Source organism: Plecotus auritus (assembly GCF_963455305.1).
Source record: "Plecotus auritus genome assembly, chromosome: 6".
Classification (NCBI taxonomy): Eukaryota; Metazoa; Chordata; class Mammalia; order Chiroptera; family Vespertilionidae; genus Plecotus; species Plecotus auritus.
Genome location: NC_137773.1, coordinates 80,725,003 through 80,749,757, shown reverse-complemented (window position 1 = coordinate 80,749,757; position 24,755 = coordinate 80,725,003). Strand labels below are relative to the sequence as shown.

The 24,755-nt window shown below is 49.7% G+C and overlaps 1 protein-coding gene across 3 annotated transcripts in view; it reads right to left on the bottom strand.

Annotated features, from left to right (window-relative positions):
* Positions 1–1,348: 1,348 nt before the first annotated feature.
* Positions 1,349–24,755, bottom strand: part of ZNF395 (zinc finger protein 395) — a 44,113-nt gene continuing 20,706 nt past the window's right edge. For 2 of the 3 annotated variants that reach the window (XM_080676143.1, XM_080676144.1), the window contains exons 2-10: positions 17,895–18,141; positions 15,783–16,015; positions 13,825–13,934; positions 9,132–9,367; positions 8,592–8,692; positions 7,494–7,773; positions 6,113–6,205; positions 5,200–5,303; positions 1,374–4,846 (exon numbers count right to left, since the gene is read on the bottom strand). In XM_080676143.1, coding sequence (XP_080532269.1) covers positions 4,735–4,846; positions 5,200–5,303; positions 6,113–6,205; positions 7,494–7,773; positions 8,592–8,692; positions 9,132–9,367; positions 13,825–13,934; positions 15,783–16,015; positions 17,895–18,128 — 1,503 coding nt within the window. In that variant the 5' untranslated portion in view covers positions 18,129–18,141 and the 3' untranslated portion in view covers positions 1,374–4,734. Of the gene's footprint in view, positions 4,847–5,199; positions 5,304–6,112; positions 6,206–7,493; positions 7,774–8,591; positions 8,693–9,131; positions 9,368–13,824; positions 13,935–15,782; positions 16,016–17,894; positions 18,142–24,755 lie in introns of all 3 variants that reach the window. The other variant, XM_080676142.1, reaches the window with a different exon arrangement.

Here is a 24,755-nt window from a genome sequence, read left to right as displayed (position 1 = left end):
GTGCTAACCAACTGTTAGGGCAGAAATCTGCATTTTTAACAAGTTGCAAGAGATGCAGATCCTGCTGGTTTGGGACCACTGGATGGAGATGTGAGGCGAGGGGCAGAGCCTGGACAAACCTGCTTTGTCCTTTTTTCCCTCCAGTTTAACCCGAAACATGTTAAGGTGCGTAACTATCAGAGCCCAGCCAGGAAACATCTGGTGCGCCCAGACAGAGTGACTGAGGAGTCCAACGTCTACAGCGTAAGGGAGGGTGGGGTGCTCTGCTGAGGAGGTGGAGAGCTGGGGCAAAGGGGTGTCACCGAACCCGCTGAGCTCAGCTCTCAGCAGGGGAGCAGCCATTTGAGCACAGCGCAGGCAGGGCCCCAGAGGCAACTCCTCTCTTCTTCAGCCCCTCCAACTCCAGCCTGGGGCCTCCTGTGGGTCAAACAGCCAGAAGCCAGACAGTTAGGGGTCCGCAGACGCAGCCTATCAAGTAAGCCTGCGAGGGCCCAGGGCTGCAAACGAAGAATGGCAATGAACGGACGTGGGGGGCTTGGGCAAACAGCACTGAAGCAGCAGATTCTCTCTGGGGCTTTCTTAGAGAGACGGGGTGGACAGGGACAAAGGGAAGGAGGAGAAGGAAGCCCTCCGTTCTACCTCAAGGCAAGGAAAAAGGCCAAAGGACAACCTCCCGCACCAGCTTCAGGGGCTTCTGGCTTGACCAACCGTGACCAAGCTCCCGGGCCCTCTCACAGCGACATCACCCTCGCCGTCAGGCCCTGCTCCGGGTCCTCGGAACCCACTCCTCACGGCCCCATGTTGCTTTCTGCTCCCAGCACCCTCCCCACGCAGGCCAGCTCTAACTGGCCATTTGGGCCATCCTAGTACATGGAACCGATGAAGTCAGGGAGAGGCCCAGGTTGCTCCCTAGGTCAGAACTTGTCCCGTAAGTAGAGTGCAACTTATTTTCTCCTACGTCTCTGCCAACTCCCCAGCAGACTCGGCAACATGGCCAAGAACATGCTTCCCCTTGTCAATATAAGCAACACAGGAAATAGTTGTACTGCCTGGATTGCCATCCTAGTGCCATGAGTTCCCGGGGTGTGACCTCGGGAGGGTGATTTAACCTCACTCTCTTCATCTGTAAAATGGGCATAATAACAGTAACTCCTTCATAGGGTTATTGAAGTCATCCATAACTCTTGGCCTGGTCCCTGATCATGGTGCCTACTGTTATTCTAAGCAAATGAATGTGCGTGCTCTGCCCGTCAGGTGACTGACATGCTATCATTGGTTTGACACCAAGGACAATGACAAGCTTATCCTTTGCAGGGGGAGGGGCCAGAGGGACAGGCACACAGTAAATCAGACAATGTACCATTTTATTCCTTATAAAATATATTTCATATTGTTGCTGTAAAAACATTACATTTCACATTTAAAAAAAAAAAAAAGCTTTTTAACAGTAAAAATAATACTCGGAAGACAGCTGGGGGAAAAGGCGCCAATAAGACAAATTCACAAATGAGATTTATCTCCCTCCCTCCCTCTCTCTTTCTCTCTTTTTTTTCTTTTCTTTTTTTTTTTTTTTTTTTTTTTTTTTTTTTTTTTTTTTGCCCCTGGTAAAGTCAGAACCTGGGAGGAGCAGAAAATAACAGGACAGATTTCTTCAAACAAATCAGAGTATCCTCCTCCAAATTAATAATGTCCTCCAAGGAGAGAAGCCATAGGTGTGCCATCGCAATGTGGACATTGCTCAACATGCTCTCTGAAACTGCAGAACTGCTTCCCCAGCCAGCTCAAACCTCACGTAATTGAGTCCAATTATTGTGCTCACTCGTCAGTCCGTGTGCTTTGCACCTGTGGCCTCACTCGGCCAGACATTCGGGACTCTCCCTGCACTGAGCAAGTATGAGGGCAGGTTTCGTATCATTACGGATGGTCACAGCAGGCACCAGACTCCCAAGGTAACTCCAAGAAATATTTTGAATAAGGGTAACGTCAGTGGAATCAAGTTTCCCCAAAATAACTGCATTTGACGATCAGTCCTGTTAGTTTCGAACGTGCACCTGTGGCATCTTACCTTCTCTCAGATTCTGCTGCCCAGGTGGGCCGGGAAGTAGGGAGAGAGATACAGAGATGAAAAAAAAAAACAGGCATGATCGCTGGATCGGTTCACAAACCACCCCACCCTCTGAGAAGAAACAAACGGGGTAACCCCAAGGACAGACCACATGTCAAGAACCAACACAACAGCCACGAGATTGAGGTGTGGGAAGGGGGAAGCCGGAGGGGGCCGCCACCACCCGAAATAAGACAGGAGCAAAAGCAGACAGGAAAAGCTGCACCAAAATAAAACATCAAAAGATAAAATAAAATGAAAAATAAAACCACCTCAGTTTTTTAATTGTTTCGTCAATTTCTTCTTTCTCTCTTCCTTCTCTGCCCTGTGTACCAAAGACATGAAAAGCCTACCTCCCTTAGAGAAAATCCTTATATCCAGTTATATCTGCACAATCCAAACTGAGGGGGGAAAGGAGAACAGCTTTTCTAAAGATGAGACTCAGCAAGAGCTCTGATTAAGAAAGGAAGGGAAGGGAAGATATCGCTGGGCAGCGTCCCGCATCTCAAACATGCCCTCCCCTCCCGAGAAGCCCTGAACATGGACAGCGTGGGAGGTGAGTAAATCGGGACGAGCAACAACCTTCGATCAGCTTTTCATTCTCAGGGAGGCTGAAGGGACAGGAAGGAGAGCCCTGGGCCACCTCCTGCTGGCCTGGTTTTGAGCTTTACCGAGGAAGAGATTCCACATACCTTTTTCCACAAAGTTATAAAAATATACCCCATCACCACCCAAGACACCTGTGCATAACTGTCTTTCCCTCTGTCACCAAACCTGGGTCCCATCACCCTTCACAAAACCACGCCCCTATTCTGAGGTGGGCAGGTGTTCTAACACTCCACCTGCCTCCCACCGCAAGGCATATGCACATTTCCCACGGGAAGTGGCCAAAGGAGCTCCCGATAGCCAGGTATTTCCTCCTGGGGGCAGGAGGTTTCCACCTTGGCTCAATGACAGCCAACGGGGGGATGCTGCTGCATTGTCCCCAGAGGAGTGGCTTGGTGGGGTTCCCTGAGCCCCTGACATCTAGGACATGGGTCCAAGACAGCTGGCCAAGCAGGCCCCAAGGAATCGCCAGTTCCTAGGAAGAAAGGCGAGGCTCTGAAACCAACACGGGCCTTCCCCCAGGGCTCAGCTCACCCCATCTTAACCCCTGGTTGGCATGGCACTGAACTCCCCACATCTCTCTCCTTCTCCGCAAGACAAGCTTTGCTCATTAACCTCCTGAGCAATGCGGTACAGGCTCCCCTCAATTCCTGAGGCCTCCAGAAACACCCTGGGAGCTGTGAATGCAACCCCAGGTTCTCTTCACTCCATTTCCTCAGCACTCTCTCTAACCCTCTCCATCCTGCCTTCAGGCAAGAAGGTGCTCAGCAGGTACCTGGGAAGGTTACACCACACTAAGAGAAGGTTACCTCCTCCTCACTGGGCTGGGCCAACCCGGGTAAAAAATCCAGAAGCCTCCTGCCTTGCGTCCTATCCGACGTCATCTAAGGGAGGGATGGGCTTGCTCCCAAAGGGGCCGGTAAGCCATCAAACAATGAGAGACCTGCCAACTGCTTCTCCATCAGTGGGCAAGCTGCCACTCACCTCCCCTACCTATGCTCTTCTCTCTCCTTCCCCACCGGCCCTGCCTGTGGCCTCGGGAGGGAAATGGGGAAATCCCTGGTGAAACCAGAGACAGAGAGGAACCTACCAGCCAAATAAAAGGGAACCTTAATCTGATAAAGGCTTCTGAATACATCCTAAAAGAAAACTACGTGTTTTAGAGGTGTTGTTTCCAGCAGAGAGCTCTCACAGAGACTGAAACCCTCTCGCTTTTCCTCAAGGAAAGAGGAAAGAATATCAAGGTAGTGTTCGACCGCCACATGTCAGAAAGGGAGTTCTTATCAGCCTTTTGGCTCAGCTACTGGGGACAGCCTTTCAAAAACGATGTGTCTGGGCTCTGAGAAGAGGCCGTACAGTATGTGCCGGGATGCCACCCAACGTGAGGGGACCCAGATCCAGAGAGTTGTCACCAGAAGGGTGTCCTTTCACTTCCATGGAAGCTGATGGTGAGACAAGCTCTCCATTCTCCACGAGTGGAGAAGGGCTTGCTGAAAAAAAAAAAAAATCACCCAGACACCCCCCACTCTTCCCACCCCAAAGGCGGGTCCTGCTCTCTGAGTCATCAGGCAGAAAGTTTTTTTGTGTGTCTTAAGAAAAGTAAATTCATCTTGCTCACAGTCCCTTCTGGGCGAGTTGAGAAAGCTAAGAATTCACCAACTCAGCAGAAAACAGAATGAGCTGTTCCTTCTTTTGATGCTTACACACTAATCCCCTGGCGAGAGGGGATGTGGGGAGGGGAGGCTCATTCATTCTTTGGTCTCTAGTTCGCTGCAGAATACCCTTGGTCAGTTTTGGCTCTCTCCTATATGAGGGGGAAAAATAGGTTCGTTTCTCTTTTTAAAAAATAAAATGTTCCCACAAGGGAGGGAAAAAGGGTTTAAGTATTAAACCTCTGCCAAGAGAGCCCACACTCCCAGTGTCCACTCTTTATCTGTAGGTGTCTGCTGAGGGCTCATGGGTCTGCCTTGCGTCATCTGGCTGCCGTGGGGCCAGGGGCAGCGAGGAGGAGCCGGACGGACGGTTCAGTCCAGGAAGCGCTGGCAGGCCTTCTTCCAGCGGCAGGCTGTGCACCACTGGTCCCGGTGCTCAATGCCGTACACCTTGCGGCACTTCTTAGCCTCCCCGCGGGCCTTCCTGCCAAGGGAGAGCAATGAGGGCACTGTCAGGAGCTGGTGGTTAGCCCTGGAGGGTGGTTAGCCCTGGAGGGTGGTTAGCCCTGGAGAGTGGTTAGCCCTGGAGGGTGGTTAGCCCTGGAGGGTGGTTAGCCCTGGAGAGTGGCCAGGTGTGAGGCTGAGCAAACAAGCAGAGGTGAGAAGCGGGGGAGCGGAGGGGGCCAGAGGACCGCGTCGCCTCAGCATCCAGTGTGCCCTACAGCTGGGCTCACCCCACCATGCCTGGTTCCCAGGGTCAGTCGCCTCAGTCCACACTCACAATGGAGACAGTGGGGACAAAAGCCAGAAGGAGGCGATGGGAGCAGAGGGCCTTACCTGGTGCTGCTCTGGGCCCGGGGTGGAGACGTGACAATCAGGTGAGATTTCATGGCAGGTGGTGGCTGCTGGGGCTCGCTGAAGCTTAGCGACCTGCTCCGGACCTGGGCACGGAGAGAGGGGCCATAAGCACAGGGCAGGCAGCCACGCCTGCGGGGCCCCTCCTTGTGGCAGGAGGGCCAGCATGCCTTTTCTGGAAGGACATTTCAGACGGAGGTGAACAGGGGTCAGGTGAGGGGAGAGTGAGAGTGAGGAGCAAGCCTTTTAGTGACGCTCATGAGAGAGCAGGGGCCCCGGGCAGGGGAGCTGGCCACTTCAGGGGCTGCTCCCTAAAGACTCAGAGGCAGTCACCACGGTGACCGAAAAGAAGGGACTGCGCTGTCTCGACGCCACGTTCAGGCACCCAGGCTTCCCAGTGTGATCCCTTCCTGCCAGAGACATGTAAGACCAGAACCCACTGCGGGTGGTACAAGTGGCTTCCCATGCACTTTAGTTCAGAGGCAAGCCAGCTGAGCAGTGGTCCACGGTGGCCGCGAGATTTCCGATCCAGCCTAGACAGCCCCCCACCTTCTTGCCTGCCCACCCTCTTCCCCTCCAGGTTTCCCACACTCCCTTCTTAACAAGCACCACAGACACTCGGGCCTAAAAGGGCACTGACCCTGGCCTCGCCTCGTGATTTTCTTGGCAATAAACTTGCATGAACTGGTTACTTCTCTGCAGGCACCCTCCTTCCACCTTCTAAGAGGGGCTGGGACCCGCTGGAGAGTGCCAGGCCAGGGGGCGATCTTCACAAAGTGTGGGTGCTGCTGACCAGTGCGAGGAGAGGGCCCCCAGCACTGGGTATGTGTGGCAGGGCCCTGGGCTCGGTCCAGGGCCCCGAAGTGCTGCTGGGCTTGGAGACCGGTACACTCACCGGAGTGAAGGAGGAGGCCGTGGAGGGGGCGGCGGCCCAGCTAATACTGGTGTAGATGTGCGGTGAGACGGGGATCTGAAAGGACGGCAGGGCCTGCGGAGACAAGACAGCGTCAGCCCAGGTCCCGGCTCTCGGACTCCACCCATCCTCCTGTGACATCACGATGCACAGCAGAAGGTCTCTGGCTGGAAACCCTGGGATCCACCAGAATGCCTCTCCCAAGAGAAATAGCAGAGTTCCCAACTCTCTGACGTTGTCTCCTTAGTCCCGGGCGCCAATCTTTTTAGAAACCCCTCTCAGAGCTGGTGCACATGCTAGCCTCATGATGTCATCATCACCCACCAAGAACATGCTAAAGGCAGTTCACCAAAGATGTCCCAAAGCCTCCTGAGCAGGGAGTGATTGCTGCACCTAAGGTAGGGTGTCCCCCAGCAACCACGTGGAATTAGCAACACTCTCCTGGATGAACGGATTTAGGTTTGTTCATCAAAACACCAGCCACAGTCTCCAGGGGCAGCCAGCTGCCTGAAGGGCCACCCTGAAAGTTGGCCAAACATGAAATAGCTAATGACCACTCATTCTAATGAGGAAACTTGGCTCATTTTGTCAGCGTTTTCTGATTGAAAGCACTGCTGTCTAATTACTAACCTGCAAATCTGCCTGGAGTCTGATCAAATCAGGCTGTGGGCACAAAAGCATTATAAGAAAAACTGGCACATGGTAAGCTGTGTGTTTATTGAATACCTACTATGTGCACAGTGAAGACCATCCTAAATGACACCCCCTCCGTGACAACTTTCCCAACCACATGGGCATCCTAGCTTGGTCCTTCCTGTACCCACAACAATGTCTTGTGCCTCCAGTAGGGTACATGGACGATTATAATTAATCAGAGTTACATACGCATTTCTCTCTCCGGCTAAACCGTGCATTTCTCAAGGTCAGGGACAATGTCTTATTCTGTCTGGAAAGCTTACCCCACTGCTTGACACACAGTAGGGTTTTTAAAAATAGGTGCTGGATTGTTTGTTAACATAACACAATTCTAGGGACTAGAGATTTGCTCTGGGAAGCCCAACTACACGACTCTATCCGCCTTTCTAGCCAGTGGCGTAACTTCTCCCCAGTCCAAATCCATCAACCTGGGTGCTCGGGGATTCAGCCAGATTTCTAGTAATTGCTCGTGACAGCCACCGAGGAAGAACTCGGGAATCCCCACATTGATCAAGTGTGGCTTATTTTCCTTTCCTTCTTTGTAGAAGTTAGAGGCGACCCATTTAGCTACAGGGCTGGTCAGTGGCCTGTGATCAGGCTGGTGACAGGTCAGACACAGAACGTCCTCACGGTCACAAGGCTAAGCTCCCAGTGTGCCCAGCCATACCTGGTATGCATGGTCCGCCTGAATGTGCCAGAAGGAGCCGGGAGCTGACTTGCTCAGAGCACCGGAGGGCAGGTAGGATTCCAGGCCAGGGTGCTCTGGGCCCGAGGGCTGGCCTTTGGGAGGAGGTGGTGGAAGAATGGCGAGGGGCGGGCTGGTCACACCGGGGATGGGGGCTGAGTCAGCGGTGGGGGTGCCAGCAGCAGCAGCTTCCTCCTTCATCTGCACTTCTGTGTAGTAGAAATCCTCCTCCCGCTTGAACTGGTCGGAGTCCACAGAGTCCCTGCGTGGGAGGGAGACACAGTGGTGGTCAGGGACAAGGTGCCTCAGTTCAAACACAGGGGAAACTGAGGCACAAGAGGGGGTGTCTGCTCAGGGCCACCCAGCGAGTCAGGGAAGGAGCCCAAAGGCCACGCAGGAGCCTGTTCCCAACGCAACATCACAGGGGAGGACGTGCTTGCACATCAATGGGACTGTTTCTCCTGCACCTGAGGCTTCTCCTCCCTACAGCGTGTCCGAACCTCTCCTCCTGCGGGAGTCGTCTGACCCTGAGCCCGGCCACGGGTCCTGTCGGACCCACCTCGTTGCTGTCACAGTCTCTCCTCCAGGGGAAGGGCTGTGAGCCAGTTCCTCAGCCAAGAGCAGCTCTGAGCAGGGAGCGGTTGCTGCACTAAGGGTAGGGGGTCCCCAGCAACCACGTGGAATCCAATGGAGCCCCAGGTCCCCGAGGGAAAGCAGGGGCAGGCCTCGCCACGGGGTCTCACCACATCACCCTGTTTCTACCCAGAACTATAACAGCTTGCATCCTCCAGAGGCAAGAGGACACATCCACAGACGGATGGATGGTGCTCCCTGCCCATGAACAGCTAGATCGACATTCACTGCGACAGGATAGGAGGGTCCTTCCTTCCCAGCAAGGAACTCTCTCCAACAGGCTACTCTGCTGGGCACAGGGACAGGCACCAGGTGGCGCTCTCAGCAAGTCATTTCCTTGGAAGCATTGTGGGCTGTGGGTCCCCAGGAATCAGCAGGGTGGGGAAGACCCGAATGCTACCCTCCCCCCCCCCCACCAGGCAAACAGGCCCTGGGCTCCACACCTACCCCAGGTGGAGGGCTTTCACGTGTCGCTTGATACCCACAATCGAGCGCAGGACTTTGCCGCAGTTTGGCCACAGGCACTTGTACATCACCTTCACCGAGTTCTAGGGGAAAGGAAGACAGGGTCATCGGGACACGTTTCTCTCCTTCATCCCCTTCCCATCCTCACCTCCTGGGGACTTCAGCCTCCTGCAAACAAAAACCAACAAAAGGCTCTCTGGGGCCAAAGAGACTGACAGGCAGGGGCAGAGTGCCTCGGCCCAGGAGCCGGGCCTGGCGGCCGGCGGCAGCGCTTGGTGCTGTGGGTCAGACCCCACCAAAGCCTCACGTACACAAGCCTCTGGAGAGAAGCAGAAGAGGCGGGGACTGGAGCAGAGGTGAAAAGAAATCGGCATCGAAGAGAGCTGCTGGGAATGTCAAGAGGGAACAGCAGCAGCCAAGGAAAACTAAAATGGGATGGAGCCTGAGAACGCCTAGGACCGGTGGGGCCCCACGTGGACGTCAGCCTCGCCGGCCTGAGCTCACGCTCACGTCACCGTGTACCTTTCTTTTACGTGGAGCTGGTTCATCCAACAGGAAAGCGTCCGGATCAGTTTCAAATCCAGGATCAGTTTGGGGAGAACCAAAGGCGTCCCCCAGATACTTGGGGCTGGCCTGGGGGTGGGGGGGCGAGGGGGTGGAAACGCCACTGCTCGCACTCCAGTGCCCGCTGGTGGTGCTGCTGCCGCTGTCGGACACGTCGCCGCTCTCCTTCCACGGGTCACAGGCCGCACGGGAAGCTGGCGGAGAGAAGAGAGGAGACGCTCATGGGCCAGTCCCCAGACAGAGCTTCTGGCACGGCCCTGTATACACCGGATTCCACACGGACAGCCCAGGTCAGAGGCCACGACATTCTCGTTTGGAGCCTGGGTTCCTGAATCCAATTCCTGGCTCTGGCTCTGCCTGGCTGTGCCATGTCAGGGAGGAAAAACCCAAACCTCCCCTTTCTGAGCTCCAGAAAAATGAGGAGACATTGCAACTCATTGCAGCCATGTCCCTGGGTAGTCCTGCTCGGCTCCAGCGGGCATCTCCTGCCACGCCACGTTGGTAACCACTGACCAGCAAGCACACACTCGAACTTCCTCTTGTATATTATTAACAGAAAGAGAACCTAATTAAAATGTGTTTCGCACTGCCCACCTGGTATGGCTCAGTGGTTGAGCATCGACCTATGAGCCAGGAGGTCATGGATCAATTCCTGGTCAGGGCACATGCCCGAGTTGTGGGTTCAATCCCCAGTGGGGGGTATGTAGGAGGCAGCCAATCAATGATTCTCTCTCATCACTGATGTTTCTATCTCTCTCTCCCTTTCCCTTCCTCTCTGAAATAAATATATATATGTGTGTGTGTGTTTTAAATGTGTTTCTCTTTATATGTTTTTAAAGAAGGCAGGGGCCTAGACAGCATGACTCCCTGGTTGAGCATCAACCTATGAACCCAGAAGGTCATGGTTCGATTCTCAGTCAGGGCACATACCCAGGCTGTGAGCTCGATACCCAGTGTGGGACTTGCAGGAAGCAGCCAATCAATAATTCCCTCTCATCATTGATGTTTCTCTCTCTGTCTCTCTCCCTTCCTCTCTGAAATTAATAATTAATTATTATAAATAAATGGCAGGGGGGAGAAGAGGGGAAAGATTCTACTGCCTCTAGGCCTAAAAGAGTGGGTGAGAAGGTGCACAGACATGTGCCGGGGACCACCAGGCGCCTTCCCCACAGCGGAGTAGGACGGAAAGGCCAAGCTAAGAGCTTGCTGACCAGGCTTTCTTGAAAAATGCCTACTGATCATTTAAACCCCGGTGAGTCCATCAAAAACTGCCTGTGGGAAGAAACCACTCAGCCAGCTCTACAGCCACTGGTGTGTACCGTTTATCAGAGGTGGCAGCAGCTTAGGTGACTGCTTTTACCCACAAGTAACACGTTCAGAGAAGATAAGCTCTGAAAGCAATTCAGACCAATGACAGATGCCTGGGTGACGCCCAGCAGGGCCCTAAACCTGCCGCCTGCTCCCAGCAGTGCCTCTGAGCAGGAGGAAGATCACAGTGAGACGGGACACTTTCCGTTTTTAAGTCTCCTGTCTTCAGGCTACTTTAGGCCCAGCCCAGACTCTTCCATTGCCTAGGCCCGTGGTCGGCAAACTGCAGCTCGCAAGCCACATGCGGCTCTTGGGCCCCTTGAGTGTGGCTCTTCCACAAAATACCACGGCCTGAGCAAGTCTATTTTGAAGAAGTGGCATTAGAAGAAGTTTTAAAAATTGGGCTCTCAAAAGAAATTTCAATCGTTGTACTGTTGATATTTGGCTCTGTTGACTAATGAGTTTGCCGACCACTGGCCTAGGCCATAAATCCCAATTCCTTAATAGGACAGGAGAATCTGACATTCTCATACACGGAAATAGCAAGAGAAGAGGGGAAAAGTGTGGTGGGAAGAGTGTGGTACCCATGTCCCCAACCACCCCAATTCCACCACGGGCGGGCTTTCCACAGAGCCTCCTCCGTAACCTGGGTCCTGAGATGGACGGACACGTCCTTTGAGGCCAGGATACGAACCCGACTGCTTTTCTCTCATCCTGCTCCATATTCCCAACTGCTTCTCGGCTGAGCCAGACCCCTGGGGTAGATACCCAGCATTCCTGTTGCATGTTGCCCGTGCAAGATCTCCTTCATCAAGTCACACCTGCCAGCAGGAGCCCACCCACACAGCAGGGGATGCTGTGAGCTCTTCCCTCCCTAAGTATCACTGTCAAGTCTCAAAGCTATGACCCCTGGAAACCAAGAGTTTATGACATCTATACATGGGGCTTACAAAATAGGGGAGCTTTTCGGGGAAGAACTCAGCAGCCCCAACAGCCCAATAGGTCCAGGGCCCCCCACACACCCACTCAAGGAGAGAAGGGCGAAGAAGCAGAATGCTACATCTAACACGACCAGGACTCTGGGGAAGAGCAGGTCAAACACAGGGAAACCCTGCAACACAGCAACCTTCCACAGGGAGCCATGCAAATGGCTCAAACGCTGGAACTGGCCGATGGGCACACGGAGGAAGAAAAGTATTTTAAAAAGCAAAAGGTTAATGTCACAAATTAGTCTACACGTTGTAAGATGAACATAAATTACTCTACCTTAGATCGTGCGATTTTCTAGGGAAGGTACTAGCTATTCTATGCATGAAAATAAAGTGCTCCTCTGCAAGTACAGAGCAATGAGAGCATACAGCAAACCTCTAAGAAATATTTATAATCCCCTCCGGTCTCGACACACACGCGTGCGCAGAACCACCCTGACAACACAGACACCCAAGGGAAGAGTGGTTTCTGTGCAAACAGTATCCATGATTGGAGCAAGGTCTGGGTGATTGTGTAGACCTCACCTTGCGGCAGAATACTTCAATATCATTCACTGCCAAGGAAGCCTTATATTTCCACTGATTTCAGTCATAAGACCAGACATATAATGGAAAAAATCTACACTAATAAAAGAGAAACATGCAATTTCCATCACTCCGCTATGCCCAACAGCCAATCAGAGTGAGTATGCAAATTAACCTGAAAAGATGGCAGCAGCCCTGCCCCCTAGCCGCTCCGGGCCTGTGGGAGTTGGAGAAGTCAGGCTGGCTGCAGCCAGGGAGACCAAGAAGCCGCCAGCTGTGATCCCAGGCCGCAGCCAGCTGCAGAAGCCGCCTGCCCCACGTCCTCCCGCCTTACGTCCTGGGGGAGACAGAGAAACCGGGCCCCAGTGCCTGAGGCTGGGTGCAGCCCAGGAGATGAAGAAGCTGCCTGCCCCGTGATCCCAGGCCGCAGACAGCTGGAGAAGTTGCCCACACTGCATCCCGGGGAAGACAGAGAAGCCGCCCGCCTGCGGTCCAGGCGCCAGCACCTGCAGCTGGCTACAGCCTGGTAGACGGAGAAGCCGCCCACCCTGCAGTCCCGGGCACTAGTCTTTAATAAACTACTAAATTTTGTGTCCAAAAGGGACTTCAGATATCAGGATCGGGGCATATTATGTTAGATGTATATGTGTTGGTGTTGGGGTGTGTGTGTGTGTGTGTGTGTGTGTGTGTGTGTGTGTGAATATTATATATGTATTCTACACACAGATATATACACAAAACCCAATGGGAACTGAAGTCAATGATTTTCTTTCCCTTTATGACACTTTCCTGGATCTTCCTCCTACTGACCAACCTCCTGGATCTCCTAAACTCGCAGAATTTCCTGAGAACTTAAAACTGACTCCTTCCTTCCCCATTGTGTTTGTGTCGCTCTCGGTGCTAACAGAGCAGATGCACAACGCACGCCATGCTTCCCCACAGGTGGGATGTCAGACACAACAACTAGCTAGCAAACTCGTCACTGATGACGGGCTTTGGGTGAAGGAAGTAAATTTGCCACATCACGCCTTTAAATTGACTTTGTACCTAGAAAGATGACTTAGGAGGGATACTTGTAAAGGCCACTTTCCTTCTGACTCCATATTTTCAGTTCGATCTCACCAATGAAAAAGTTATTCCCTGGGAGTAAGTTAGGCCAGCCCCATAGCGAATTTCCAAATGAAACACTTCAGGTTCGCCACCAGTCTCGCCAAACTACTAATATCCAGCAACCCTTCTTCGTTCTCCCATATCACTGATACTGTATTTTGGGGGTCGCACCGGAAGAATTTCCCTTTAATTTGTCAATTTGCTGTGAAGTCCTTCTGTCGCTTTGTAGGAAGCAATGAGATTTACTTTAGACTTCGGCTTGTTTATTCCAGGTCCTTGGCCTGTAGGCCATGCTAGTTTACAAGGCTGAATTAGGCACTTGGAACGGGGCATGAATCTTCTGAGGCCACTAGGGGACCATTTAGTAAGTTTCTACCTTTGTGAACTAAATATTCCTCTATGGGCCTGGTTCAGGCCCCCACCAAAGTGCCTCACTCACTTACTCCCATAGAAGAACTTACTCAAGTGGCCAGTGTGGCTCAGCCCCGTGCTCAATCATCTTCACAATGCTCCAGGAAACTTCTCCCCAGAGGAGGAAACTGAGGAAAAAGAACGGAAGCATCCAACTCAGTGTCACTCAGCCAGTCTGGGACACAAGAAAGAAGGGACTCCGGAATCCTGTTGCCAGGCCAGTACTTTGGCAATTAGCTGCTCAGAGCAGAGGACGTGAGTGATGAGACTCTGCCACACCCAGAACCCACGTGGACTCCCTTCCTCACCAGAGAAGTTGGCCTCGGCCCCAGGAGGACTCTGCACGACTGGGCTGCAGGACAGGGACGTCAGCACCATGGCCGCCATCATCTCGTCCATTTCCACTGCCTCGGACTTCCTGGATTCAAGCAGGCGAGGGCCAGAGGTTACATGCTGACACTGCTGATCACATGATTATATTACCTATCTGGGCTGTCCCCTCCACATCCCCACTCCAATCAGCCAGTGTGTACGTTAAATAAAGCATGAAGGTCTCCCCTCATTCTTCGAGAAAAATACTCATTCTGGATTACATTTATAGTATCAGTCAACCCCAGTATAAGGGGGTCGGTCCCATCCCATTGCTGACACCCTAAGGCAACTCCATTCTCTCCCCTGAATTCACTTACTAAATAACTCTGCAGCTTAAAATAGAGAACTGTATTTGGGCGGGGGAGGGGGGGGGCAGGGGGGAGAGGGAGAGGGAAGGAAGGAGAGTCAAAGCAATGAAAAAGAGCATGGACAAAAAGGATCCCCACTAGAATTCAAAAGCACTAAAATTATCTTTCTTTCCCCATCTTATACTTAAATTTAAGAGGAAACAATTACACTAACCAATTCCTTTCCCCTCCCCCAAGAAAAATGATGAGGAATTCTGTTAGCTTCTGAATGTCAACAGAACCTAGTACATAAGCAATGAGCAAGTAAAGCAGAAGCACTAAAGTAAACCTCAATGCTTTAAACAGCAGAGGTCTATAAAAATTTACATGCAATTTTTTAAAAACCCATATAAAGCTACATCATGTGGAAGTACATTTAGAGCTGTCTATAAGTTAATGCTAAGGTATGAAAAGGTGGTCTGAAATAAATTTGTATGTAGCTCATCTATTTCACAGGACTGTAATAATCCTTCCTTTACAATTCAGATCCACCAAAATGTGTGACTGGGTTTGGAGTAAACTAAGACCAGTAATATATTACACATATTAGCATCCCTTTGTTTTACGTGATCTTTGTATGTTTATTTCCATCGAGTAGAAAAACAAATTCTTTGCCAACATTCCTCTGAATTCACAATCACAAATATCGTTGCTCTGGTCTGCTCTCAACATTCTGGGTGTGCTGTCAACGGCAGTACTGTCCACAGACAAGCACAGAAAGAGGTGGAATGAGGCTTAACTGCTTGCACATCCTGGATGTCAGACAATCTCCGCTGGCAGATTTTCTCTTTTAATTTTAAAAGATCAATGTACAAAGAGTATGTAACAGAAACTAGGAGAGAGAGATATATACATATATTCCCCCTCAGGGGAAAATTGTATCATAAAATTCTAAAGCAAGACATACATTCAAACAGTCTACATTCAACATTAATGGTTTTGAATTATGTTGAACACCTGAAACTGATACAAAATAATACTGAACGTAAACTGTAATTGAAAAATAAAATTTTTTATAAATCAATGGTTTCGAATGTCTAAGCGAGGGGTTAGCAATCTATGGGCTGTGGACCGAATGTAGCCTGTCGCCTGCTTTTGTATGGCTCCCAGGCTGAGAATGGTTTTACAATGTTTTAATGGTTTTAAAAATCAAAAGAAGAGTATTATTTCTTGACATGTGACACATGAAAACTATATAAAATTGAAATCTGAGTGTCCATAAGTAAAGTTTTATTGGAGCACGGCCATGCCGGTGTGTTTCCTCATTGTCTGTGGCTGCCCTCACACTACCACAGCAGAGCAGTCTCTGGGACAGGGACTGCATGGCCCACAAAGCCGACCCTACTTACTATCTGGCCATTCAGAACAAGTTCACTGGTTCCTGATCTAAGCCATTTTTTCTGTCTCTCATCATGAGAAACTAAGACCCAATACCTTGACAACTACACACCTAGGACTTCCACATTCCTCCCCCATCACAAAACATGCCACAACCCCACTCCTCACCACCCACATGATTTTCAGAGCAACGGTTCTCCCACACAAACCTTTTTGGGACGTCAATGTTCCTGGAGACAGGCCTGTAGGCTTGCGCCTGGGTGCCCTGCTCCGGAAGTGGCCCCTGGGGAATGGGGCCCTGCAGCTCGGCCAGCCACACCTCCTCCGCTTTGCAGCAGATCTGTAACTTCTGGTCCAACAGCCAGACAGTCACCTTGTCCTCTGCCCAGCTATGCTGCTCCACCAGTCCTGTGCACTCTTGCCCCCCGTACCACACATACACCTGGTGGGAGAGAAAAGCAGCAACCGTGGTCAGCACTTCGTAGTTCTTACCCCATATGCCCCAAGTTCTGGGGTCCACCTGCACCAACTGAAGTCCCTGACTCAGCTGTAATTCAAGCAAGATGCTGCCAGGTATTTGCTTCCCACCTGAGCCCCCAGTGGACTGGTTCTTCCTAAAGTAGATCCTTATAAACTCTCTACACCAGAGGTTCCCAACGTGGGGCACATGCCCCACAGAGAGGCAACTTGATTTTTAAGGGGGGGCAATTTGAGAATGAGTTAATAACAGTGAATTTGTTGCATTTCTTATGGTTCTAGGGGCCACATGTACAGCATATAAATATATATTGTGACACATTTATGCATTTCAGTTCTCTATTATATGTTTGGAAATTTTATTTGCTGTTTTTTCATATCATTTTATATTATTATTATTTTTTTAACAATGTCTTAGTGATTTCTTCCTTAGTACTCCAACTGTCCTTTCGTTCTTTTGTTTTTCTCTTTCATGGATGACATGTTCTTGGAAGCTTGTTTAGACCAAGTTAATGGCCTTTTAGGCTTCCTCCATGTGAATAGGAGTTCACTTTTTGAATAATAAGAATTATATGTCACGGGGGTCATCAGGATTTTAGAGATGCTTAAGTGGGGCATGGCCAAAAAAAGATTGGGAACCACTGCTCTATATGGAGAAAGTGAACATGTCAGTTTCTGACATTTTTTTCTTCTGAACTTAGAATCTATATTCCATTGAAGCTTAAGTTGTTATCATCTTAAAATAGACAGTTTTCTGTAAGCCTTGAAATAACCCAAAAAGGAAGGAAGGAAGGAAGGAAGGAAGGAAGGAAGGAAGGAAGGAAGGAAGGAAGGAAGGAAACACCTCTAGTTAATACACAAAAGATAAAAAGAAAAGAATCAAAGCATGACTATGAAAAAAATCAACAAACCACAAAGGAAGACAGCGAGAGAGGAAGAACAAAGGAATTACAAAACAGTCAGAAAATAATTAACAAAATAACAACAGTAAGTCCTTACCTACCAATAAGTACTTTAAATGTAAATGAGTTAAATTCTCCAATCAAATGAATTTGGAGTCCATGTCCATCCTCCTGAATTCTTGCCCTGCCTTGCCTCCAAAGTCCTATATATCTGCTTGTTCACAACTATTGCCTTGAATTACTCACCCTGCATGTTGCCCTTCAGGGACTTCTGAGTCCACCTAGGGACAAGATGGTAGGGATGGAGAGGTCGGCCGTCCTCTCTCAAGGGATGCCTAGCAGATGGGGAAGCGAGCTGTGGGCAACAGAAGCCTCAGCAGGGAGACAAAAGGTAGAGTCTACTTATGGACCGTGCAGAAGGCAATGAAAGAGAAGCCCACGCACCCGGATCTAGTGATAATATCAGGTACCGGCCCTGACACAGGGGAGAAAACACTGGAAAAGAAAGACCAAAGCGTATTCTGACTGAACGAACACCTTCCCCTCCTATTCGAAGACACAACCTTATCAATCTCTCGAAAGCCTGAGATTCTTCCCTTAGTTCTGTTAAGTTGCAAACCGAGGCAGGTTGAAAAAACTGGGCTCTGGCCACGCTTGAAACTGAGGTTCTGAGTAGGCCTAAGGCCAGCATATCAGATGTCAGGTCTTGCCAGCCTTTTCTCCAGGCAGCACTGTCAGTCAGGGAGGAGTCTTGGATCCGCTGCTGATGACTCATTCTCTCGAGAAGCCCGCTACCCACAGGACCAGAGGGCTGCAAGTTAAAGGTCTGTATGCACGCAAAACGATGCCCAGGGAGTTTCCACCTGTCACTCGGGGCACCACTAGCCTGCTGGCCACAAGCCTGGGAAGATCGGACCCCTGTCCACTCAGGGACCATCTTACCTTCTGCCCGGGCTGAAAGGCCATCTGCTGGAGGCCTGAGGTGCTGGGAGCCTTGAGGACTTCCTTGGGCTGCTCCTGACAGGAAGTGTCCTTAGAGGTGAAGAAGGGCTGGGGAGCCACCCCCTCCAGCAGCTCCGCCTGTGGCTCCGAAGGTGGGGCAGCCCCGGGTGGCCCCAACACCCGGGCTCCCAGGAGGGACCGTTTACCAAGGCGCCGGGACAGCACACTGGCCATGCTGCTATCTTTCCTGGGGAGACAAAGGGGACACAGAATCCTTTAGCCATTATCTGGAGGAATCAGGAAGCTTTGGTACAGTGCCCTCCCCACACGCAGCAGACGCTGTCAGTGCCTATTAAAACGGATGAAACATTTGATAGTAACTTTTACAATATTTTTCTTTTTATAAAAGTAATACCCAGTTCTCGTAGGACATTTAGAAAATACTGGTAAATGTATTTTTTATCAGTACACACACACACACACACACACACACACACACACACTCAAGAAGCTGCCTCCCAGAGACACCTGCTTTCGCTATATAGCATTCCATGCTTTTACTTCTACAGAAATGGGCCCATGGTTTAGTAAATGACATTTTCACGTAGTAGCTTGTATATTAGTAGATTTAACTACATCAGTCAATGTTATTTGATAAAAATCCTTTTAGAAACCACGGAGGATCTTCCCAGGCCGATGCATCGTTGTTAATTTAACAAGTCCTTTATTATGATATCTGGGGGCTGTGTCCAGTGTTGTGCTGTTTGAACTGCTCTGCCCACAGGTAGCATCCTCTGAGCTCAGCCTCAGCGTGCGCGCGCGCGCGCGACACACACACACACACACACACCAGGTCAGATTCTGATATCTGATACAGGCATGCACCGCGTAACGGCAAGGATGCGTTCTGCAAACATCAGCGTGCACTTACACAAACCTAGATGGGATAGCCCACTACCCCGGGTCATATGGGAGATCCTGTTGCTCCCAGGCTACCAGCCTGTACAGCAGGTTACTGTACAAAATAGCACAAGGGAACATCATGCAATCGAGAAGCGTGGTAAGCATACGATGTCTGAGGCTCTTGCCACTGTAATACGGAATACCGTTTCACAGCAAAATAATTTTATAAGTGGAAAGAGTATACTCTGAAATAACGGTAAAAAGTATACTACAGTAAATCAGTAACATAGTCACTTATTATCATTAGCAAGTGTAGTATACTGTGCATAACTGTATTGCTACACTTTTACGTGGCTGACGCAGAGCGGTAGCTTTGTGTACACCAGCATCGCAAACATGTCAGTGATGCATGGTGCTGTGACGTGATGACGGCTGCAACATCTCTAGGTGGTAAGAACTTTTCAGCTCCATTAAAATCTCATGGGGCCACTGTCATGCGTGCGGCCCGTCACTGATCTAACCGTTGTTCACAGCACGTGACTCCTGCTAAGTCAAAGCACGAGGACATCTGTCGGGTACCCGCAGACTCTCAAGTGTAGTTGGCTTCAAAGCTACCAGGAGCCACAGGAAGGAGCCATGCTAACTGTCCTCTCCTCGCCTTGCACCTGAGAAAATTGACGTGTGGAGCGTAAGTGACTTGTTCACTGTGATAACGGTGGTGCCAGAGCCTGAATGAGATCTGGTCTCCTGGCTCCAGATCAAAGAACCCCCACAGCCTGGGAGTTGCCCGCACGCTGCCTCCAACAGCACGTGGTGTCAGCTACTCACGCATTCAGGGTGATGGAAAGGAGGACCACAGCCCTGGCATGACCAAGGAAGGCCACCGAGGCCTCGGCATGTTCACTCCCTGGGGAACAGAAGCTGCTCTGAAAATGGCACGTGTCGTTTCTGCATGCTCTGAGGCGTCACTGTACCCCCATCACGCATACGCCAGGAAGCAGGGAATGGGTAACACCACCCTCCACACTGTATGGAGGGGAATGCCTAGGGGGCAGATCAACTAGAAACCTGGTTTGAAGCTTCATTCGTCAGTGCTCCTGCCCGAGAGCAGGGGTTCCAACCACAATGGCACTCGATGAGCACCGGGGCTGGGGGACACCTGGGCTCCTCTGGGCCACTCCCTGACCCTCAGGCTCCTACACCATTCCAGAAAACAAAAACTCGAACCTTCCCGGTCCCTCGGTGATCCGAATCAGTCAACAAGCTTATTCTTTTTTTTTTTTTAAATATATTTTATTGATATTTTACAGAGAGGAAAGGAGAGGGATAGAGAGCTAGAAACATCGATGAGAGAGAAACATCGATCAGCTGCCTCCTGCACACCTCCCACTGGGGATGTGCCCGCAACCAAGGTACATGCCCTTGACCGGAATCGAACCCGGGACCCTTCAGTCCGCAGGCCGACGCTCTATCCACTGAGCCAAACCGGTTTCGGCAACAAGCTTATTCTTGAGAAACCCCTCCCTTGACTACAGCCTCTCTACTCAGTGAGATTCAGGGGACACACAGATCTGCCCTGAGGCCACTCGGTCAGTCCCCACTCACAGCCTCTTTCCTCATCTATAAACCACAAAGCTAGGAACACTTTAGATGTTGCACCTCAGCAAATGTTGTCACTTTGCCTCAAATAAGTTCTTATAAAAAAAAAACTTTTTAAAATAAATAAATGACACCCGGCCAGTGTGGCTCAGTGGTTGAGCGTCGACCTAGAAACCAAGAGGTCACCAGTTGGCTGCCTCCTGCATGCCCTATGCTGGATCTACGAAGTTTCTCTCTCATCGATGTTTCTCTCTCTCTACCCCTCTCCTTTTTTCTCTCTCTAAAAGTCAATAAAAACATATTACAAATAAGTAAATAAACCAACCACAACACTAATGCTCCCCCTCACCAATACCTTGGTGAGACCGTGCCTGTAGAACAGGGGTGGGGAACGTCGGGCCCTCGGGCTGTTATAAGGCCCATAGAATCATTGGTCAGGCCCTGCCAAGGCATTAGGGGTGAGTTAATTAAATGTTTGACCAAATCCAGCAAACTAATTTTTAAGGCGATCATTTTGCACGGCCCTAGAATGATGTTATAAATATCCAAATGGCCCTTGGCAGAAAAAGGGCTCCCCACCCCCTGCTGTAGAAGCTCTTCGCAACCTGCAAAGTGTGATAGAAAGGGGGTTTGACAAATCTTTCACGCAGAGCTTCAAGGGCTGGAAGCAGAGCGCGTAGTATCTCCACCATGAACTCCCCAGAAAGCAGAGAAAAGGTAAGAACAAGGTCGAAGTCACAGCACCCTAAGGAGCTCCTGTTCAGGTGTCTGGTGACTTCACATCCAGTAACAACACTCTTGTGGAAAGCTTTATTATAACAGAAAGGAAGAAGAATGTGAGAAGTGAATTCTTGGCCAAAGAAATGTACATCCAACTAACTCGGTTTTTACAGCCCACTCACCTCCCTTCATCCTTGAAGCCTGGAGCCAGAAACAAGAACCTCTGACTCTCCATTAAACTCCATGAACCAAGGAAGAGCTAGAGGTGAGGCCGCAGTACCACGGAGAGACATCAGAGGGCAGCATCCATCCAGAGAAAAGAAACAACCCTTTTCTAGACCAAAAAAACCAGTAGCCACCCCCACTTTCCACAACAGGAAGTTTGAGGTTTCTACCTCTGAAAATGAAGAAAAAGTCTTATTTCCAAAATTCCTTGGCTTCCAGTCTCCAGATGGAGCCTGAAATACTTCGGCTAACAGACTCTGACGATGTTTTTGTCAGCCTTTTTTTCTTTTTTGTTAATGTAAAACATACTTTTTATTTGGTTTGTGAACGGGCACCTTCCAAAGCCTGCAGGATTTGCCGAGCTGGTGAACCGGCCCACCTCTGGTTTGTTTGCTCTCTTCTCTGGCCTTTCTCCAAATTCCACACTGAAATGTGCTTTATTTTATTCGTTTATAGTATGCCCACCTACCTCTTAATTTTTAAAAGCGGAAGAGAAAGAAGGAAGAGAAACTGCCTTTGTCGAGTGCCTCCTAGGCACTCGCTTCCACAAATTGTATCTAATTTAATCCTCAGGACAATTTGAGATAGACATAATGGTCTTTTATTTCTGATGGGGAGACTGAGCCATAGCGAGCTTAGGGTGCTGAGGCTACACAACCAGGAGCCAGCAGGAGGGGGGCGGGGTTTGAGGGGTGCTGCACCCATGTCTACCTGGGGTCAAAGGTCATAATCCTGCCATTATTCCCGGAGATAATGTGCGGGATCTCTCAAAATAAAACACTCCATTATCTACATGGTATTTCCCCCCGCTTTGTCAGTGAACCTTAATAGAAAAAGAAAAGAAAAGGGAAAAAAAACTCTGACCCTGCAAGTCTCTACTTCAGTTTCTTTGTACAATTTCTTTCCTTGAGAAATCTCTCCTCCAGTCTTAGCCTCTTACCTACAAAACAGAGGTCAGTGCTTTAGTCTGACCTTGTTAAGGAGTCCAAGGCACTGTTAATCATTTAGTGGTTTTGGGAAGACCTTTATACACGTACTGCCCTCTGAGAGGGAGCAGAGAGATTATGCAATCGGTCTCAAAAGTTAGAAGATTTTAGCCAGGTTTACACGAGTGACTGACAGCATGGAAGTGAAAAATACAAATCTAGACTAGATGCAGGCTGGGCAGCATCACCAAGTGGGATTCACTGCCCCTCCTGTGTTTATCAGCACACTCATTATATCATTATATTATGGACATGGCTCCACAGACAACAGAGTCCTTCGAGGGCTCAGAAGTGAATTAGAGCACCTGCGGAGGTCAGTCGGGCAGCGGGGTGGAGGAGCCTGGCTAACTCCGGACCTTCAAGTGACTTTTCAGGCTCACCTGTTACTTTACACCTGGATCAAGGGTCCCACCTTCCCTCCTAGCATCCGTCTATCAATCTAACTGGAGACTTCTTCAACCCTCTCTTCCCTGATCTCTGCTTCTATTCACTCCCCTATGCGTTTCTTTCTCGGGAGTAATCCAAGGTCCGTACAAACCAGCCATCCCCTAATTTGCCATATGATCTGGTACAGCCAAGAGAAATCAAGAAACATCCTTTAAAGGATAACAATAACAATGTTTCGACATGTAGCCAAATCCCACTTTATGATGTTACATTCTTGACTTATGGAAATCATTGATTGAAACAAACTGGTGCTTAAAAGGACGTCCTGCTGATGTACAGTTTTAAGGGGATCCTGGGCCCTCTGTGCTTCTCACCCCTTCCATTGTCACAAATAGGAGGGGTTAGCTAACTAGAATATGTATTTTGGTCAATGTCCAAAAGGGGTTAGCCCCTTTTCAGGCTCAGAAAACATACTCCGATGTGCTAGGAGCCCTTAAATGAGGACATCTGCCCTCAGTTAAATAACTGGAACAGACAGAAGAGGAAAACAAACCTTCTCTGTGGTTCTGAGTTGCAAATTGCTATTTGACATGTAACTGTTGCCGGACAACCACATGTCTCGGGCCTCTCACGCACAATGGTTGTTCTCTCCTACCTAGGGACACTGCAGCAAGCCATGACATCATCTGGTGACACTTCTAGGACACAGGTCATAAGTCAGAATGATTCCTTACATCACTAATAAACAAACTTGGGTTTGTTTCCTTCCTTTTTCTTTTTTTTTTTTCATTAAGGAGAGTTAAGTTTGGAGTAAGACTCTCATTTGCTAAATCTTGGGTGCCTGCTACAAACTCTGTAGTGAACAATTAATTTATGGATCAAGGTGAGGGACAGCAACCCGCTGCCAAGTCTCAGGTTCTCTACTAAACCTCAGCTTTCTAACTCATGATCTCCACTGGGTAACCACTGCACAGAATGCCAGTTTGAGTTTTTAGTTCTTTGGCTGATATTTTGCATACCATCCTTAAACTTTTATCAGAGGTGCTCATTTTTTCCTTTAAAATCTGTAAAGTTTTGCCCAGCCGGTGTGGCTCAGAGGTTGAGCTTCGACCTATGAACTAGCAGGTCACGATTCAACTCCCGGTCAAGGCACATGCCCGGGGTTGTGGGCTCGATGCTCAGTAGGGGGCGTGCTGTAGGCGGCCGATCATTGATTCTCTCTCATCAGATGTTTCTATCTCCCTCTCCCTGATTCCATTTCTGAAACCAATAAAAATATATTTTTAAAGAAAATCTGTAAAGTTTTAACGAAAAATTTTTCCCACTGGGATGTTCTAAGCTCATTCAAAGGTTAAAATGTAGTGATAAACATCTCTTCTTTTACAACACAACTCAATGGAGATCTGGATTCCCAATTATTCTCCAGCACCTCTTAGCCAGGGGCCATCTCTGAGAGATGAAAGTGCATGTGCAGCGTATTTACAATACATGCAGATGTGTCTAAGGGCCTCTTAGAGTGCAGGTCACCGTCTGAACTTGGCAGAAGCAAGGTGCCATACCCCGGCATCACCCCCCAAATGCCGCCCGGTGGTTCTCAAGTCTTTTTTTTTTTTTTTCTGGACTGCCTTCTCCAGAAAAAGTAAAAAAAATACTCACTTCACTGAGCATATACTGACCTTTTCTTCCCAGAGGACTCTCTGCCCAGCCTGGCTTTGGATAGAAAACCCTCCAAGAGCAGCCAAGGGTATGAGCCAAAACTTTTATATCTCTCAAGTTATGTAACAGTCCCTGTTATACCATTTTTATTTTTTAAAATACATTTTTATTCGTTTCAGAGAGAAGGGAGCGGTAGAGAGAGAGAGAAACATCAACGATGAAAGACAATCATTGACTGGCTGCCTCCTGCATGCCTCACACTGGGGATTGAACCCACAACCCGGGCAGGTGCCCTGAACGGGAATCGAACTGTAAACTCCTGGTTCATAGGCTGATGCTCAACCACTGAGCCACACCATTTTTAAAACGTGTGGTGTGCGTTTTA